At 28.2% G+C, this 18,510-nt stretch overlaps 1 protein-coding gene across 1 annotated transcript in view; it reads left to right on the top strand.

The window, feature by feature from the left end:
- The window catches only part of LOC145841030 (bridge-like lipid transfer protein family member 1), a 53,470-nt gene extending 36,346 nt beyond the window's left edge, over positions 1-17,124 (top strand). The window contains exons 50-74 of the mRNA XM_082948388.1: positions 2,142-2,371; positions 2,648-2,810; positions 2,992-3,138; positions 4,147-4,190; positions 4,256-4,308; positions 4,934-5,025; positions 5,381-5,508; positions 5,717-5,946; positions 6,214-6,396; positions 6,635-6,714; positions 7,062-7,191; positions 7,709-7,860; positions 8,137-8,227; positions 12,335-12,473; positions 12,528-12,610; positions 12,764-12,933; positions 13,392-13,488; positions 13,731-13,935; positions 14,134-14,327; positions 14,552-14,830; positions 14,990-15,214; positions 15,496-15,612; positions 15,772-15,896; positions 15,988-16,103; positions 16,494-17,124. Of these exons, the coding sequence (XP_082804514.1) occupies positions 2,142-2,371; positions 2,648-2,810; positions 2,992-3,138; positions 4,147-4,190; positions 4,256-4,308; positions 4,934-5,025; positions 5,381-5,508; positions 5,717-5,946; positions 6,214-6,396; positions 6,635-6,714; positions 7,062-7,191; positions 7,709-7,860; positions 8,137-8,227; positions 12,335-12,473; positions 12,528-12,610; positions 12,764-12,933; positions 13,392-13,488; positions 13,731-13,935; positions 14,134-14,327; positions 14,552-14,830; positions 14,990-15,214; positions 15,496-15,612; positions 15,772-15,896; positions 15,988-16,103; positions 16,494-16,692 (3,672 nt within the window). The 3' untranslated portion in view covers positions 16,693-17,124. The remainder of the gene's footprint in view (positions 1-2,141; positions 2,372-2,647; positions 2,811-2,991; positions 3,139-4,146; positions 4,191-4,255; positions 4,309-4,933; positions 5,026-5,380; positions 5,509-5,716; positions 5,947-6,213; positions 6,397-6,634; positions 6,715-7,061; positions 7,192-7,708; positions 7,861-8,136; positions 8,228-12,334; positions 12,474-12,527; positions 12,611-12,763; positions 12,934-13,391; positions 13,489-13,730; positions 13,936-14,133; positions 14,328-14,551; positions 14,831-14,989; positions 15,215-15,495; positions 15,613-15,771; positions 15,897-15,987; positions 16,104-16,493) is intronic.
- Positions 17,125-18,510: the final 1,386 nt, after the last annotated feature.

Here is an 18,510-nt window from a genome sequence, read left to right as displayed (position 1 = left end):
AAATATAAACAAATATTAATACTTTCATTTTAAACAGTGTAAGTTTTTCTTTTAAAACCTTTGAATACCTTAATAATCTATCTAAAGTTTTTCGGGTTGCAACTTTTTGAAACAAAAAAAGTACTACAGTTACTTCAACCCAGTCACCGTGTTTTTAAAAGTTAAAAACATGTAAAATTGCCAATTAAAAAAAACTTAAATAAATCTTGCGGTAAAGTTCATTGTTTATTATTTATCAATATTATATAAGTAATTTATCTAAGTATGTAAACTTTTGTTGTTTAAAAGGAAAAGTAAAGTCTAAACTTTAAAGAAAAACTTCTAAATTTACTATCTGTCTTTTTTCACATCTAAGGCTTAAGCATAATAAATGGTTTTTAAATGATATTCAGGAACTTAAAAACAAACTATTATAATTTCTTTTTCTTTTTTTGAAAATTTCAATTTAAATTTTGTTTTGTTTAGCGGACCAAATTTACATGCTCGAGGGCCACATATTTACACTTCGAGGGCCGCAGTTTGCTGACCCCTAAATTAAATGGATTAATTTGTAGTATAAATGATAGCTTTCACTTGTAATACTCAGTTTTTATAAAAATTATATCGTGTGACGTATTTGTTTAAAAGTTACTTAAAAGTTCTAAATTATTAAATTTTATACCTAGAAACAGTAAATTATAATTGATTGTCGTGTAATTGTGATTGAGATAATACAAGATTATTTTTTCTGGCACATCCTTTAGTTTTCTAAAAGTTTTAACATAGTCATATTTGTATAGTAAAACTTTAATTTATTTATCCTGACGTTGTTTAACTTTTATTAGCTCTTATAGTTATACTTATTTCAAAAACAACAGTTCCTTTAAAAGCTGCTTGCCGGCTGTAGCTATTCAAAATTATATTCAGTAATCAAAAAAACAAAAATATTTTTGTCAAAAATTCCTTATAATAAGCAAAAATACCAAATAACAACTCAAAAAACCTCTTAAAATAAGTTCAATCTGTAGTACAGTTTTTATATTCTTAGGTCAATTTATAAGGGACAAAAATACAAGATTTTATAAGTGTTTTTTAAATAAAACTTGTTTAAGATTGGTACTTTAGAGTGGTGAGATTTGTTTAAATGATACTTGATTTAAAAAGAAATAAATAAACAAGGTGCTTGTTTCGATTCGGTTGGATTTTGACTTTGGTTGATTTTGTGTCGGTAGGATTTTGACTCGGGTTGATTTTAACTCGGATGAATTTTGATCGGGTGGATTTTGACTTGGGTGGATTTTGATCGGGTGGATTTTGACTCGGGTTGATTTTGATCGGGTGGATTTTGAACCGGGTGGATTTTAATCGGGTGGATTTCAACTCGGGTGGATTTTGATCGGTTGGATTTTGATCGGATGGATTTTGAACCGGGTTGATTTTGATCGGGTGGATTTTGACTCGGGTTGATTTTGATCGAGTAGATTTTGACTCGGGTGGATTTTGATCGGGTGGATTTTGACTCGGATGGATTTTGATCGGGTGGATTTTGACTCGGGTGGATTTTGATCGGGTGGATTTTGATCGGGTGGATTTTGAAACGGGTGGATTTAGAGTCGGGTTGATTTTGATCGGGTGGATTTTGAACCGGGTGGATTTTAATCGGGTGGATTTTAACTCGGGTGGATTTTGATCGGGTGGATTTTGATCGGATGGATTTTGAACCGGGTTGATTTTGATCGGGTGGATTTTGACTCGGGTTAATTTTGATCGGGTAGATTTTGACTCGGGTGGATTTTGATCGGGTGGATTTTGACTCGGGTGGATTTTGATCGGGTGGATTTTGAACCGGGTGGATTTTGATCGGGTGGATTTTGAACGCGGGTGGATTTTGATAGTATACCACTTATCTTATAGGCTTCAACAGTTTTGACTCTTCTCTTAATTTGTTTAAGAAATTAAGTTAAATGTTTAGATGAGATTTCAATTTTTGTAGTTTATATAAAGTTTTAAATTAGTTTTAAAATTTAAACTTAACTATAGATTTTCTTAAAAGTGAAAGCTTGTTATAAGTGTTATACTTAATTTTTAGTCACAGTCGTTTGTTTAATTAATGTATTACAATACACAAAAACTAGTTAGCTATAACATAGCAACACTAACAGATTTGTACTGACACAAGCAGTTACCCAAGCAACTCGTATAGTGTAGGCAATGAAACTGAGATTTGTATGAAAGTGCGAAATTGCATATCAGTAGTTTGGCACATGAAAGGAATGAGTTTGGATGTAGACTACAAGTTCGGTGGCTACATAAGCAGACTAGTCAGCATGTTAACTGCCATCACTGGTCGAGAAAACGTCAACTTCGACATAACCACCTGGGCTGCAGACAAGTTTGTTTTAATTTCTTTACGTTTCTTTATATTTTTAAGTTCACGATGTTTAATTTTTGAAAAATCCAATACCTGTGAATACTTGTTATCAGCCTAAAACAGTTAAGCTTTAATAGTTGAATGTTTATATGCATTTTCTTAGATAAAGTTTACCCTCAACTTACTTGTGAGTAATCTGTGCTTACCAATTTCTTTATTTTTGTTATATACATATGTCTGCAGTACATTTTTGTAAATTTTTTTTGTAAGTTTTTAATATTATTTTTCAAATGTCAGTTATGAAGACGATAGTAATGAAGACCTTACAACTCAACTGTTACGTCACAATTCATCGTACGTATCAGCAACACCAGACAATGCACTGGGACCAGACAAGCAACTTAGCACAATGACTGACGAGGAAATGTATGTGTTCCTGCAGAACAAGTATCAAAAACAAGTTTGTCATATTAACTTACTTTGAAAATGTTTCTTATTCATTGAGTTATTACCAAAATAAAATAACATTTTTTAGAGAGCTTTGTATCTTTTTTCTGAAAATTTTTATTTAGTTGTCTGCAAAACTTTAGTTAACAGAAATTTAAAGCTTTGTGTGGTAATAATAAACACGTATTAAACAGTCTCAGACCGTGAACGACCTGCGGGAAATTGGAGTCAAGTCTTTCGTGTTAGACGAAGAAATGAAAGAGCTGCTGCGAATAGAAAAACAGCTCGCTACTTACTTCAGGCTCACAGTGAGGAACAAGCTAAAAGGCAGAGGAGAATCAGTAAGCTTCTAATTTAAAGATTTTTACACATAAATGTTTATTAACAACGATTTCTTATGCGTCGTGGTGTTTTAAATGTATAAGTCCTAGCTAGATGATTTGTACACTATTAGTTTAACAATGTAGTAGAATTATTTTTTTAACTTTAGCAAGCATATAGAACAGCGGTCGGCAGGTCAAAAAAGGAACGTTTTTGATAGTCTTAAAAAAACTTACTTTTTACTAAACTTTCAAACAAAAAAAATTAGGTGATAGATTATCTCATAAAGATAACTTTTTTTTTCAACAAAATTGTATTAAGTTAGTTGAAACAAAATGAAATGCCGACGTGTGATGTAGAACATCACAATAAACGTGGACTTTGCTTCTTTTTGTATTTTAATCAATTTTATGAAGGCTCATTACTGAAAGCTTTTATGATTTAAAGTTTTAATTTTTTTTAATCTTTAAAAATTGTATTGACAATGCTGCTAACAACTCAGAGAAAGTTAAAAGATTCAATTAATATTTTTTCTAAAAAAACTATCTTTTTTTACTAAACTTTGAATTTTTATTTTAGACATAATTTAAAATGATAGGATTGAAGTTTAATTGTAATAAATAAGCTGTATCAATATTACTTATGATTGCATTGCTACTGAACATAATATTTTAAGATGCTGCTTATATTAAAAACCTTGGTAGGCTGATCCATTTTTTCTATCTAAAACATTTTTTTTCACATTTCCAATTGTATATTGAAAAAATTACTAATATAAAATACCTTCACTACAATTAAAGTTTGTTTACAAATTATGCACTTTAATTAATAAGTCTTAAAATTTTTATGATCTTGAACTTTTTTTAGTAACTTAAATTGTTTAAGTTTCAAAGCTATTGATTTTCAAGCATTTTATTTGATTTTTCAAAAACAAGTATTAGTAAATGTTTTTCATTACTTTAAGAAATACTTTAAACTAAACTTTATGAAGAATTAATACATATTTTTTAATTATACTAATTTTACAGTTTCAGAGAACTATGTCCGTTGCTAGATCTCCTTCTAAACTCGGGTAAGTTGTTAAAAAAAACATTTTTTATGTTTTTATTATGTACCTTTAATAGAGTTTTTTAACAGAAACTTAAATTGGGTTGATAGAAGTAGAGAAACTTCACTTAAAGGTAATAAAGGTAAGTTACTTTGTTTTCATCTTATAAGTATTAGTTTAAAAATTTGTGACGTTTTATATAATTTCCAAAAAGTTATAGAAAATAAATAATTGTTTAAGTTAATTAAGTTTATATTAACTAAGTATAGAAATACAACTTTTTAAAGTGATCATTTTTATGGTAAAACTTTAAACTTACCTATATTGCCTTTGTAAGTTTTTATGTTAATGATTTTCTGTTAGCTGTTTTAAAGTGTGTACTTTATCACAATTTTAAATAAACATTTTTAAGTTCTGAGAATCAACTTGAATCAAGAATAAAATTTATTACCATTAAACAAAGACCCATTAAAGTAGTATTGACAGTTTTTAGGTAAAAAGAGTTATTATAAAAAAAATTTTTTTTGTTTCACTTATAAGTTAAATAGTTTTAAAAGTTTTAATACATTTATTAACTTATTTTATAAGAATTGAAAAAAAAAAATCTCAATTTTTTTTTATTCAAAAGGAAGAGTTCGTTTAATTTACTTAGTGTGTTAAAATTGAACTTTAGAAAAATTATTTACTTTTTTTATTATTCTAAAATCAATAAAGTATAAGTAATTAAAGTTTTTTTAATTAACAACTTTGTAATGTTTTGTACTTAGACGAAAGACAAGCACCTGACTACTTAACAGTCGGAAATATCAGCGAAATTGATTCAACCGGATCCCATCCACTTTCCTACAACCATCAACAAGTTTGTTTCATTTCGAATAATTTGCACTTACATTTCGGTTTTCATTATAAACTCAATTTATGTAACAAGAATTTATAAATCTCTAAAGTATTGAAAAAAATATTTAATCTCTACGTTTGAATACTTTAAAATTAAATACTAAAAGCTCTTTGATTTTGTATATATTTTTTGTTACTTTTTTACACAAACAATCAAAAAAGTACTAGTTTTTCAAATAAACTTTTGCTTACAAAAAATTTAAATTTGACGTTTAAATTAAAAACTTTAAGTGTTTACATTTTTCTATTTTAAATACTTGTCTAAAATAAAAATGTAATAAGTAAGTCTCAATTACAAATATTTTTGTAACTTTTAGGAAACACAAAAGAGTAAGGACACAGACATTGAAACTATATTGAACGTTAAAGTTGAAATGGAAGAAGGTAAAATAAACTGTCACCATAAAGCAACGCAAGAAAAGAAAGACGAAATTGAAAGAAGAAAGTTGGTTTAAACAACATTTCACTACATATTCTCTTTTATAAACTGATTTAGTGTGGCATAAAGTTAAGACTAAAGCTCAAACTATCATAGCAAGTTTTATGAACTAGGGTTTAATAAAATAATCTCCATACTTAATTTATTGACAACAAAATCAAATAGGTGAACTGTCTGAAATATTTTGTTATAAGAATTTTCAAAACATTACCAGAAACTGCCGTCTCGTCCACTACCTGTGTCAGAAGCAAAAGGAAAGTTCTTTTTACATTCCCGGAGTGAAAATGCGGCTGCACTACGGTTCCGCGCACGGACTGCAAGGCCAGCTCGACCACACCGACTCAAAAAACGCCACCAAAATTCCCCGCCAATCTTCCTTCTGCAACCTCATACAAAATCCCAAGAAGAAAAACGACGAACAGCAGCACAGTCGGGACAAGAAAGGTTGTTATGATGAAAATATTTATTTTGAGTATAATATCAAGGAAGTGTTATAAATGTGAAACGTTGTGCTACATGTGTTTTAAGAAACTTCAAAAAATCTGGATTAACATTTGGCATTTTTTAACAGAAGACTTATAAAAAAAATTTATTAAATAGTAAACAAGTAGACTATGATTTGTTTTAAAACTTACTACTTTATATAGAATTTTACGTTAAACTATATACAGTATTTACAATGCATACTTAGCATTGTTGATATCGTTTTAGGATTGGTTTGCTTGTGGTTGTACATTCAGTCACTGCCGAAAACAACAATTCACCCCCACATTCTGGATTTTGTTGAAAACTTGATAAACGAACTTCCACTTTCCACATTGGCGCCAAGCAGCTCTGCCAGCTCAACCAATGATATTGAAGAACTAGTCAAAACTAACCAACCGGAAGAAGAGGGTAAGCATACTTTTCTACTTAACATCTAAAATGTTTTTATACTTTAAATGTTTAGCTTTTGTAACTTTGCCACATTTATTTTTTTTAACTTTTACAAGTATGAAGAAAAACAAGTATTGAGATGATATTGCACTAACATTTTTAAAGTACTTTGGCATGGATTAAATTTGTTGTTATTGTTAGCGCTTATTATAAGATTTAAGTTTAAAACAAATGCTTAAAATGTTTTAATTTCTAGGAGACATTGGAAGTTTTGACCAACAAATAATATCATTACCTGTTGATGTCATGGCATATATTGATATTCAACCTTCAGAGGTTTTTTCAGTATTCGTGTCAATTTTTTCAATTAGCAATCTTTTATTGTTTTGTGGTTTTTCAGATTAAGTTTAAAATGCATCTTCTTTTTTAGACTTAAAAACAGTTATGCTTCAAGCGTATTGTTTTTTTTTGTTAGCAAGAAGAAAAAAGTTCAATGTTAAGTAATTCAAATATTTTTTCAAAACTTTTTGATGAAATGTAATTAGTTTTTCTTTTAACATATATTGTTCATTTTTAACGATAAGTGATATACTATACTCAACTATTGAAACTTTGTTTTAGCTTTTAACTAAACCCTTTTTATGTTAATTCTTTAATTCAAAAACCAAAAAAAACAACTTTAGGTGCGTTTTACTTGTTTACCATCTTCAAAAGTGCAATGTTGGATTCAAATTCCGAGACTTGATGCGGCATTCAGTAATACAACTAACTTTTCTGTTGACAAAAATTCACAACATGTTTGTAAAGACAACGGTTAGTTAAAAACACTTCTTGCAGTCTATTTTATAAGTGCTTTTATTTATTTAAGTAGGGTATTAAATAAGCATGTTTTTTTTAATAATTTTAAGTTGGCTATTTTAAAACTTACTTAATAATTTTTTAAAGTATGAAAATAATTTAATATTAAGAAACATTTTTATAAATAATATTTTTCCAAATTAAATACGAAATCCACATGGATTTCATAATCTTTTTTTTTTAAGTTTGTTTTGTACTTAAAGAGTATATTCATAAGTCAACGCAGTTTTATTAAGTAATTTAGTATCAAGATAACAATTCGAGCTTTTATAATTAGAATTGTATTTATACATAGTTTAGCGAACAAACATAAGTAATTTTTATGTTTTTAATTTTTTAAGTTTTGTTAGCTTAGTTTTGAATCAATTTTTAAGTTTTTTAAGCAAAAGTATATAGCAAAGATCGAAATTAAACTGATATTTTATTATTTTAAATTTGAAAGAAAATAACATAGTTTGTAATATTCAAACAGCTACTCACGGTCTTAGCTTCACTGCGGTGTTGTCGGATTTTTCAGTGAAAATCTTCCACATGTATGAGAGCTCAACACACGAGGGAACAAGTGAAAAATCTTCAGAACACACAAAAATCAGAGACTTCACTGTTTCACTGGAAGTCATCAAGGTTTGTTTGTTTTATATTGACTGATTATAATTATAAGTTTATGCAATTTTATATAATATAAGGTATTGTTTATGTATTTTACATACATTACTTTTGCTTATTGCTTTTTAGTTTGAGTAAACTTTTCAAAAATATTTAAACTTTAAATAATTTTTTCTAATAGCAGTTTTAGTTTTTTTTTTAATTGAGTCATCATGAATTTTATAAGCTCTAAACACCAACTTTGAAAAATTTTACTCTATTTTAGTTTACACAAACCTACTGACTTTTATTTAGTTCAACTTTGTAAGAACTCGTCAACTTGTTTGTCCGAAAGATGCTAATAAAAAGTACAACAAAATTGATGTTTCGCTCCTTATTGACGTAGGTTAGTGATACTACAGACTTAATTATTTTTTTAACAATAACTTATATCCGTTTACAAAACTCTAAAAACCCAAATAAAAACGTAGAAAAAGACACATTATTTTTACTACCGTCTAAAATAAAACTCGCATTTTTATTACATACTTCCGCTAATTTAGTTAGTTTTTATTTATCATTATCATTTGATGAAGTTAGAGTTGGTTATGCGACTCAGTGTAATTGTGTTTAGTATTACATATATGAAATTAAATTGAAAAAGAATACTTTAGCGCAGGGGTCGGCAAACTGCGGCCCGCGGGCCATTTGCGGCCCTTGAAGGGTAAATCTGCAGCCCGCGAGCACGTTTTATTTTTGAATGGAATGCGGCCCTCGAAAGAAAATTATGCGGCCCGCAACCATGTAAATGTGGCCCGCTGAGCAAAAATATATTTTAAGTTTACTTTTTTATGGTAAAAATGGTTTAGTTTGTTTAAATTTGATTAGTTTCATTTGAAGTCCCTGTTTAACATTTTGAAACAATTAAAAGGCTTCACTGCTTTGGGTTAAAATTGTAAAAAAGACAGATTAGCATTCGAGCCGTGTTTTTTTTTCAGTTTTATGATAAATTGGACTAAAAAAACTTGTATTCAGTAAGTTATCTATATAAATATCTTAAGTAAATGAACAAAATGCAAATGTTTTCCCTTGTAATTTAATTGTTTTACTTAATTGTTTAATTGTTAAATTACTGTCCCTAGTTGTACAAAATGGACAGTAATTAAGGAAAACGTCATTTGTTTACAGTTTATATATATTTTTTGATATGTAATTTATACCTAAGATATTTTATCACTATATTAAAGTGTACACAAAATCATTAAAAATAACATAATAGAAAGAAATAAGGTTTATTTTATTTATACTTTAACACATTTTGAATGTTGTATAAGTTTTCTGTGTACTTTAAGTTAACTCCTATGCACATCAATGTACAGAGATGTTCATTTGTAAAATACTTTTAAAACTTTATCTAAGTTAGATTAAGTTCAATTTAAGCATAATTTTCGATTATAGTAGTTTTTACATACAATATCTAGAGTCTACAGACACATTTAAAACAATAAATATGACATAATTAAATTAGTTTTTGCTCAGTATACAGTTTTATTTTACAAACAATTTTTTTTGGCAACTTAAGTTAATTTCTTTGCATTGTACACTTATATACACAGATGCTCTTTTTTTGAAAAACCTGTTTAATACAAACTAGATTAAGGGATGATAAATTTGTTGAGTCTGTGTATTACCAATCAAAGTTGTTTAAATTTCAGCAAATAAACAACTTAACATTGCAACACACTCAGACTAACTCAGGCTAATTTATAAACTTTTTGAAAATCATGCCAATTTAGGAATTTTTCAGTTTTTGACTTAAGCTTTTTTTTATTCTTAAATGTAAGGATACTTTTTTGATCACTCAGGCAAGATTTTTTGCTTTGAAGAGTGGCAAATTAAACTTATGATGTATGTTTTGTTCACTTCACAGTTTTAGTTTTAATTATAATATATGTTAAGTTTTAAGTCTTGCATCTGCTAAAATTGAAAATATTACTTTTATTATTGTTTACATCCAAATGTAATCAATCATTGTTGCCAAAAACCCTTTAATTTTGAAAAAACTTGAAATTTGACAGTTAAGGCTAAAAAAATCTGGAGCTTGAGATATTTCGAAAAAGACCTTGAGTTTTAAACAATTTATACACGTAAAGTAATGAAACTTTGTCTTTACACAAAAGATCTACCAAACAAATATATTTTTTGTTCTCAACAATTTTATTTATTTAAAAACACGTTAAAAGTCGCCTAACAGTATCTTTTAAATGTTGCTATACTATTTTAGACAGTTTTTTTAACTGTAGACTTAATTTTATACTAAAAATAGATTAAAAACTTGCACTTTTAACATCATGAAAGAAATTGAGAAAAACTGGAAAAAATTTCTTAAAAACCTATAACAACCCTAAAACTGTTTACATTCTTTTTAAGAGTTAAAAATAGCAGAAGTATTTTTTGTTTGACATATGTGATTTATATACAACATAGGAATTTTCTTATTATAAAATAAGTAAAAATGGTAATTTTAAGTATAATGACCAACTGTTTTAAATTTCTTATCTTTAATACCCCTTGTAGGTAATTAGACTCATATGTTTTCGCAGTAAAATGTTCTTAACCTTCTTAATAATGCATGTAAAACCTTATACAGAAATTATCATAGTTATAATTTCAATCACAAAGTTTAAGAAAAATATCATTTTTTACAACTTAGGTACTTTGTTTGACATATATTTTATACCTAAGTTTCTCTTATAAATGTTTTACCACTACATGTTATATTTGAGTGCACAATTTTTTTTAAATAACACAATAATAAGAAATAGTGTTTATTTGATTTTGGTTTTGACTCATTTTGATTTTTTAAGAAGTTTTCTGTGTATCTTAAATTTATTTCTACGCACACCAATGTACAGAGATGCTCATTTTTATACCAAACCTTAAACAATACTTAAGTTATTAAAAACACCTAAAACAAATATTCTCAGATGATGCATTTGTTATTGTTTTCATCTTAATAGATCGTTTAAAGTCCTGAATTGATTTATTTGACTTTGAAATATCAGAAATTGCCTAAAAGGGACTTTTTGTTGTCACTGAAGAGATTAACAAATAACTTTTACTACCACTATCACAAGTTCTTAAAAAAAGTTTTCAAATCTAAACGGTGACGCATTTTAAGTATTTACTTTTGCCACTTTATAACTTACATTGACAAACTTATCTGTAAAGTTTGTAGTTACTGAAGATAATCATGTGCTTTGATGAAACTGACTTAAGCGATTTATTTTTTTAGTTTCTCGCAACAACTCCTAATTAACGTTTTATTATTCTTATAAATCGTCTTGTATTTTTAGTTTACTCTTTTTATAAGCAATATTTTCATTGCAGATAAAGCAATAAATAATTGCTCCAATTATCAATAAAAAAAAAATTTCTACTTCATTTATGGCTTAACAAATTTTTATACTATCGTTAATTTTATTTCAGTAACTTAACTGTCCATTCAAGCTGGCTTACAATAATAATTTTTTTTCTGTTTATATTTATTTCACTGTCAAAAACTTCTTTATTTCTTTATTTCGTAAGTTTTATTTAAAACATGGTGGCCAAAAAAGTCGACTAGTTGAAAAACTCACACTTGGTTAAACCTATTTAAGAGATTTTAGACAACTTGGTTGTACGTGTGAAATTTTTATTTCAAACACTTTGAATAAATCTTTGAATTCTCAGAATAGTTTTTATGACTGCAGTGAAGTTTATTAATTATAATTTCTTACTTGTCGTTTTAAATATTTTGTACTTTTTTATGATAATACTTTTGTTAAGTATTAAACCTTTTGTTTTTCAAACGAAGTTTTTAGCTTTTTTAACTTTTAATAAACTCAGGCTGGTTTTATGATACTCAGACATTTTTGCTTTTGAAGTGGCAACCATTTAAAAGACTAATTAATTTTTAATAGGGTGTTTTATTAAAGTATTCAAGCATTAATTATTTATTTAGTTAACTAGCTACTGAATTTTTTTAAAGTGCAAATTATTTAAAACGTAAAAACTATTTTCAGCAGTTAACATTTTTTAAATTATGAAAAAGTGGTTGACAATACAGAAATATATAAAAGTGACTTATATATGGTTTTCAAGCTTAGTTTTATTGTTACTAAGAATTAGGTTCTAAGTAAAACAAAAACTATATTAAGATTTTCTCATCAACTTTTAAAGATAGTATATAGTTTATTAAGTCTTGAGTATATTAGTCTATGTAAACTCTCTTCCACTAAATATGTATAATTTAAATGGGTAATCTATGTGTAGCTAAAAGTCATTAAAGATAAAAAACTGAATAAAAATAAAAGTTTTTTATTAGTGTCACTAAAACTAAAACTGCGGCCCGCAAAGACTTTAGAAACTTGAAATTTGGCCCGCGAGCACCAACTGCCTGCCGACCCCTGCTTTAGCGTGTCGTTATAAAAATTCTAAGAGGTTGAAAATTTATGCTATTTTTTTTCTACAGGAAAAGCAACAATTGTTTACGATGTAGTGAAGCTGAACCAGATATTTGAATTTTTGCAAGCTTGGTTCAAAAAAAAATTGGCGAGAAGATTTCTGTTTGGCGAAACAATTCCAACTCGCTCGCACTCGTTTAAAAAAAGGTTTGTACAATTATTTTAAATGCTTATATTTTTTATTTACGGTTTTTTTTACAGAAAATCCGAAAGCTCAACAAAGTGTCCTGAAATCACCGTAAGCGTGGTGACACCCGGCTCTAAAAAATCTGAAACATCTACCGGTAAGATGAATAATTTTTACTTTAAATTGTTCTAATTATTCAATTAGGTATAGTTTATTGATAAATAGGTTGAAGCTTGAATTCATTTTTAAATGTTTTTTCCTAAGTTTTTATGTATTGAATATGTTTTACGAAGTCTTAACATAACACAAGGTAAGTCATCTTCAAAGAAGTTGCCGTGGAAAGCTTGTGTCGTTGTCATTGTCAACATGACGTCATTGGAAATTCACATGAGCATTGGAACGGTTCTTGGAAAAACTCTTTTTGTTTGTACTGACTTTGGGTGCTCCATGAAGTACGATACCCTGCCTGACAAAGAAAAAGTTTGCTATAATTTATAATTTTAAAAGCTGTTATTTAATATTAAAAAATTGATTATCTACTTTTAAAGGTTTTTACTTCTTTAAAAAAATTGACCATGTTGTTTAATTTTTTTAATTGATGATTAACTAACTTTGAATCATTTTACTTACATAGGAAAGTATGAATTCATAAGTCATAAAATATAAAGTTTGCTTACCTTGACTTCCTTTACTAAATTTAATAAACTATTCCTTAACATAGCTAGTATTTTATACAATGGAGTTAATTTATTTTAAATTTTGTTTCTTACATTACACCTTGACATTATAAATTCTGACACCATAAAATAATAATAAAATAGTTATTTAAATTGCTCAATTTACTGTAAGGGTAATAAAAATTATTTTAATTGTTATAAATTTAAGTACTAAAAAGTTATTTTAATGCTACAAATGTTGAAAATGATAACTTTGTGCAGATGATGGCGTTAAACTTCAATTTACAGCAAGCACAACTCACAGCCAGGCAAGGCGTAGCTGGTGGAAATATTGTCATGAAAAAATTCTCTTCACAATGTTCGTTTAATGTTCAGTTTTATTGTCAATTACAACTTGAACATAACAATATTTAATCAAAATCCTCTTGTGACATGACTTTAAAATGTTGACAATATATTTTTAAATATTGTTTTCTAATAATGTTTAGCTGCTAAAAGCTGCATGTTTTTTAATTGTAAAAGTATTGATGTTAGTTGTAAATTTTTTGTTTACTTAAATTATACGACCGGTATGTTCTTAATTTTTTAAATAAAAAACAGTAAAAGCGATAACTTCACCAAACAACGCACCCCAACACAAGTTGGTCATGTCAATGTTCGACGTCTACGGCAACATCGACCACTTTGGAAGGCGCATTATGATGGGGCAATTGTCAAGGTTGCAGATACAACTAACTGACCACTGGACAGTTACCAAGGCAACGAGTTTGAAACAATCGAGCCCATCTTCATTAAACTCTAAAAAGTTTGTTATTAATAATATGTGTTTTTTTTTAATGAAATTTAAAATAAGATAAAAACAATTTATGTATACATGACTTGATGTGCTTACTAAAAGTTGAAATCTCACATATTTACTACTGCTAAAAACTTTTAGTTTTTCAAAACACAATTAGATATATCTATTTTTAGAACTTCAAATATAAACTTACTTGAATTTTAGCCAGTTAAAAGTTCATGTGTTGTTTACTTGGGAAAAGTTCTGGCTCGCGATACATCGCTCAACAACTCCAGATGTTATTAAAATGCTACAAAGGCTTTTTGAATACTTTGAACTACAAGTTAGAAACTCGCTTAAAGTTCTTACGCCATACACTACTTTACTGAATTCCAATTCTGCAAATACCAGCCGAATATGTTAGTATGCTTTGTGTTTATGTTTGTTTAAACTTATGATTTTTTTCTAAAAGTTTATTAATGGACATTCTTTAAGCTTTAGATCATTGTTGATTTTAAACTAATAGTTTAGTCTCACAGTTTGATTTTAACCAATGGCTTGATTAACTAAAAGTTACTTAGTAATAACTTTTTCTTATTTTGACTACATATTTTATCTAATTATATCTTAACTTTCTTATTAGATTCCAGTTTAAAAGTTCCAATGTACTACAACACCCGGCACTGGCCCGAAGTGTATGACACAATTCAGTCTATATTTACTTCGATATCACCCACTAAACGGTCTTGCCTTTTCGCTAACAAGTGCCCATTCGTACTTGGGGGTTCCGTGACGTTGCAAGGTAACCTGCTCACCATAGCTTGTTTCCATGACAACAGTTTCAACGCCAGCCAATCGTGGCTTCTGTTCAACATAAACAGGCCCCTTGTTAATTTCGAAAGTGAAGTTCAACAATTTAATGGTATGTTGTAATGGGATTTTATTTTTTTAATCATCTGTTAAACTGTTAAATAATGTTGTTTATTTAATAATTACAGTTTTTTTAATAAATATCAAAAAGTATAATATTGTTTTCTTTAGTTTTTATAAAAAATAAACATCACAATCAAAACTGACTTAGAATCCACGAGCAACGACAAATGTTCAACGTTCAGCCTTCAAACTTTCATTTTCAACCTGGGCGACTCGATGGTTGACAACAGGGCTCATCACCATGACGAAAGCCACCCAACATGCACGATTTGCAAGGTAACCAGAGAGAAGCAGCACCAACCCCCGTCTTTCACGCAAAATTTAGATGAGTGGTTCGAATATCTCAACGCTACACCCGATTATCAACAAAAAGGTTTAATACAAATTGATTGTGCTTTCTTGTTTTTCTGTGTTTGATGTTTTTCGTGAGAGTTGAGCTTTTATTACTTAATTTGTTTGTGGAACCTTTATAGCTTTTTTTTGCATAATTTATCATATGGTTTGTCTTATTAGAGGTTTTCTTTTTTTACTAAAATATTTAAACTTTATCCTTTTAAAGTAAGAAATTCCTTCTTTTTAAACACTTTAAAAAAAAAAAGTTCTGAAGAACTTTAAAATTTTTAATAAAAGTTAATTGAATATTTTTAATTTTAGACTCAAGATCTTCATCTTCGAGCAGCCAGCTCACTTCAGATCTGATAGCCAGTCTACCCAACTTGCAACTCGACTTCAAATCGAGTCAAACTTTACCTCCACAGAACAACAGCAGCGGTAAGTCGTTCAAAACATTTTCATGGTAAACGGAGCTAAGAAGCTACAGTTTAAGCAGCTCGGTATTTCTTTTTGTTTTATAACGTTTGATTTTATTTGATGTAATTTTTTTATGAATAAAATAATACAGGTTGTTAGATTAAAATTAAGCGTTTTTAGGGGAAGAAAAGCAGACGACGGTCGTCGATTGCAGTTTCATATCAAATTTTTCCGACCACCTTTCCATTACGATGGATGCCGAGCACATGTTCTACATTCACCACGTCATAAAGGCTTACTGGACGGTGAGATCATTTTGTCTCGAATAGTTCAGCGTACTTTCCAAACACTAGTACTTTATTATCAACTTTTAAAATACTCTTTTGTTTTACGTAGGAACGGGACAAGCTGTACGGCGGGAAAACAAGCACGGAGGAAGACGCGGAGAGCGAAGGCAACATCGATCCGAGAGTTTTCACCTGCAACGACTGGCAGCTCGTGCCACAATTCAGGTAACCAACTTATTTACTGTTGACTTGACTACTCAGGTCGTCGTTTATTTTTGAGTTTTATAAAGTCTTGTTTTTTTAACTTGTTTAAAATAGTTTAGTATAAAACCATTATATAATTTCTTGTCTAAATTTTTTTTAAATATTTTTTCAAAAAATTTAAATGTTGATAACTTGAAGAATTGTATGCAAGAAAAACTAGTATAATTTTTACTGGTACTTTATTTATAATATTAAATACATCTAAAACTACGAATACTATCAAGCTATTTTTTTTTTATACGATAATTAAATTAGTAACCACGAGATATAAATTTTTATCCTTTCTTTTAAATCTTTGTACTCTTTATAAGAAACTCTGTACTGAATTATAACTAACTTCAAACATTGCAGGCTAATTTCATGGGGAGGCAACCCGATCGAACCTCCAGGAGTTGACTACGTTCTCAAGCTGCTCGGCTTCAACAAGGCCAAAACCACGATACCAAAGTGGCTGCAGAGGGGAGCGCTGGACCCTCTTGATAAGGGACTTGCTTTGGCCGTTAAAAAACTCATGCTAGTCAGCAAACCTAGCAAAAAGGTTCCAAAGTAGACATTTTGAACCTTGAGTGTATTACAAAATTGAGATGTTATTTACCAGCTTATAACTAATGATGTGTTTAGTAGGTTTTTTCAAAGTTTTAGTCGTTTTTTTTTTATTCCAAAACTTTTGTTTTTCTTAGTTTTTCAGGTTTAATCATGATACCATTAGACTATTTTACTTTACCTAATTGAATGTTTATTTTTCCTTTCTTTATGTACAAGATGCTAAAAAAGTATTATTCATCTTTTTAACTTGCTATATTTTTATAAAAAATTTAATTAGACTGTTTGATACAATCGATAAAAGCCGATCCTTAAATTTGTAACTTTTGGTATTTATATGAGTATTCAGATATTAAAATCAGCTACATTTCTTTTTGAAAAAAATGTTAACTAGTTTTCAAACACCTTTTCTTTTGTTGCAATGTGTTTATGGCGTTTTTTTTTTTCAATATACAATGCAAAGCTTTAATGCAATTTACTGACCAAAAACATCAAACATTTACTGTGTTTCCTTTTAATATCACTTTAGTTTGGTACTTTCATTCAAGATGATTTTTGTTTGTTTATTTAAAATAACTATTTATATTTCTATAAATTTTTCTCCTTTTTTATCAAGAGTTTAAGGTTTGATTCTATTAAGCTCTAGCTTTTAGCTATAAAAATTGGTAAACACAATTTATAAACTATATATAGATTCTTCCTTTAAAGATCAGGCTGTAAGACTATGATAAATTAACTAAAGCTCAATTTTCTTTGTTTTTTTTTTGCTTAAAAAGATGAAGATGTTAAATCCAAATAGAATAAAAATTACATAGACCGTGCATCTAACTAAAATGATGATTACAATAATCAGTAATTAAAATTATTACAGTAGCATATATTTTTTACAAGTTTAAGTTGTACTTTTTGTCAATGTTTTATAAAAAAAAATTATGTAGGTAAATAAGAAAAATTATCAATGGTGTTATAAACATTTAATTAGATACTTAGGTGAGAAAAAAATACAACATTATTTAATCTGTTTTAATTTTTTGAATGTTGTAAGTTACTATATAAATACTAAACCTTCAAAGCTAAAAAAAATTAAACAATAATCTAGTATTTCTAGTATTAACTTTTGAGACGGGTCAGTTTTGCACGAAGACACTTTTCACGAAGGGTCACTTTTGCACTTCAACCGCTTACCAACCAAGGATTAAGGGTAACAGTCATAATAAAAAAAACGACAAAGATTTTGGGGTAATAGTGATAGTAAAAGAAAAAACAAATAAGTAAAAAATCTAAACCCGTGAAAAAGTGTACCTTCGTGCATTTCTTACACCTACCCATTAATTTTATACGAAAAATATATAGCAGTTGAAAGATAAAATAACTCTTAATCTAATTTGACAAACATTTATTTTTAGAATGTTAAACTTTTTACATTAGTAGTTCTTAAAAGATAATTTTGTAAGAAAATATGTCATTATTTTTTCTTCAATCAATGTATTTTACATTTTGGGTCAAATAAGATACATGAGCCCGCGATCGTTCTGTTTTTTTATGGTCAATTTTTTCTAAGTTTTTTTTCACTTGATGAGAACAATAAACTCGATCTGTTGTTGAGCTTAAACTTTTGCTTTAAGCATTTACGTTAAAGTGTTTGCTAAAATATCAACAGTTTAAAAGAATCAGATAAAATAAGAACACAGTGATAAGTAAGCGGCTTACCAACTAATAAGTAACATATTATGCTTTAATGAAACTGTGAACTATAGAGTGTATTTTGTTGATCCTATAATTGAAATTCACTCTAAGCAATTTAAGAGTTTTCATAACAAACCTA

The sequence above is a fragment of the Thalia democratica genome, chromosome 7 (assembly GCF_965202585.1).
Source record: "Thalia democratica chromosome 7, ktThaDemo2.hap1.1, whole genome shotgun sequence".
In the NCBI taxonomy this organism is placed as follows: Eukaryota; Metazoa; Chordata; class Thaliacea; order Salpida; family Salpidae; genus Thalia; species Thalia democratica.
Note: the sequence above shows the minus strand (reverse complement) of the source record. Positions and strands in the feature narration are given on the sequence as shown.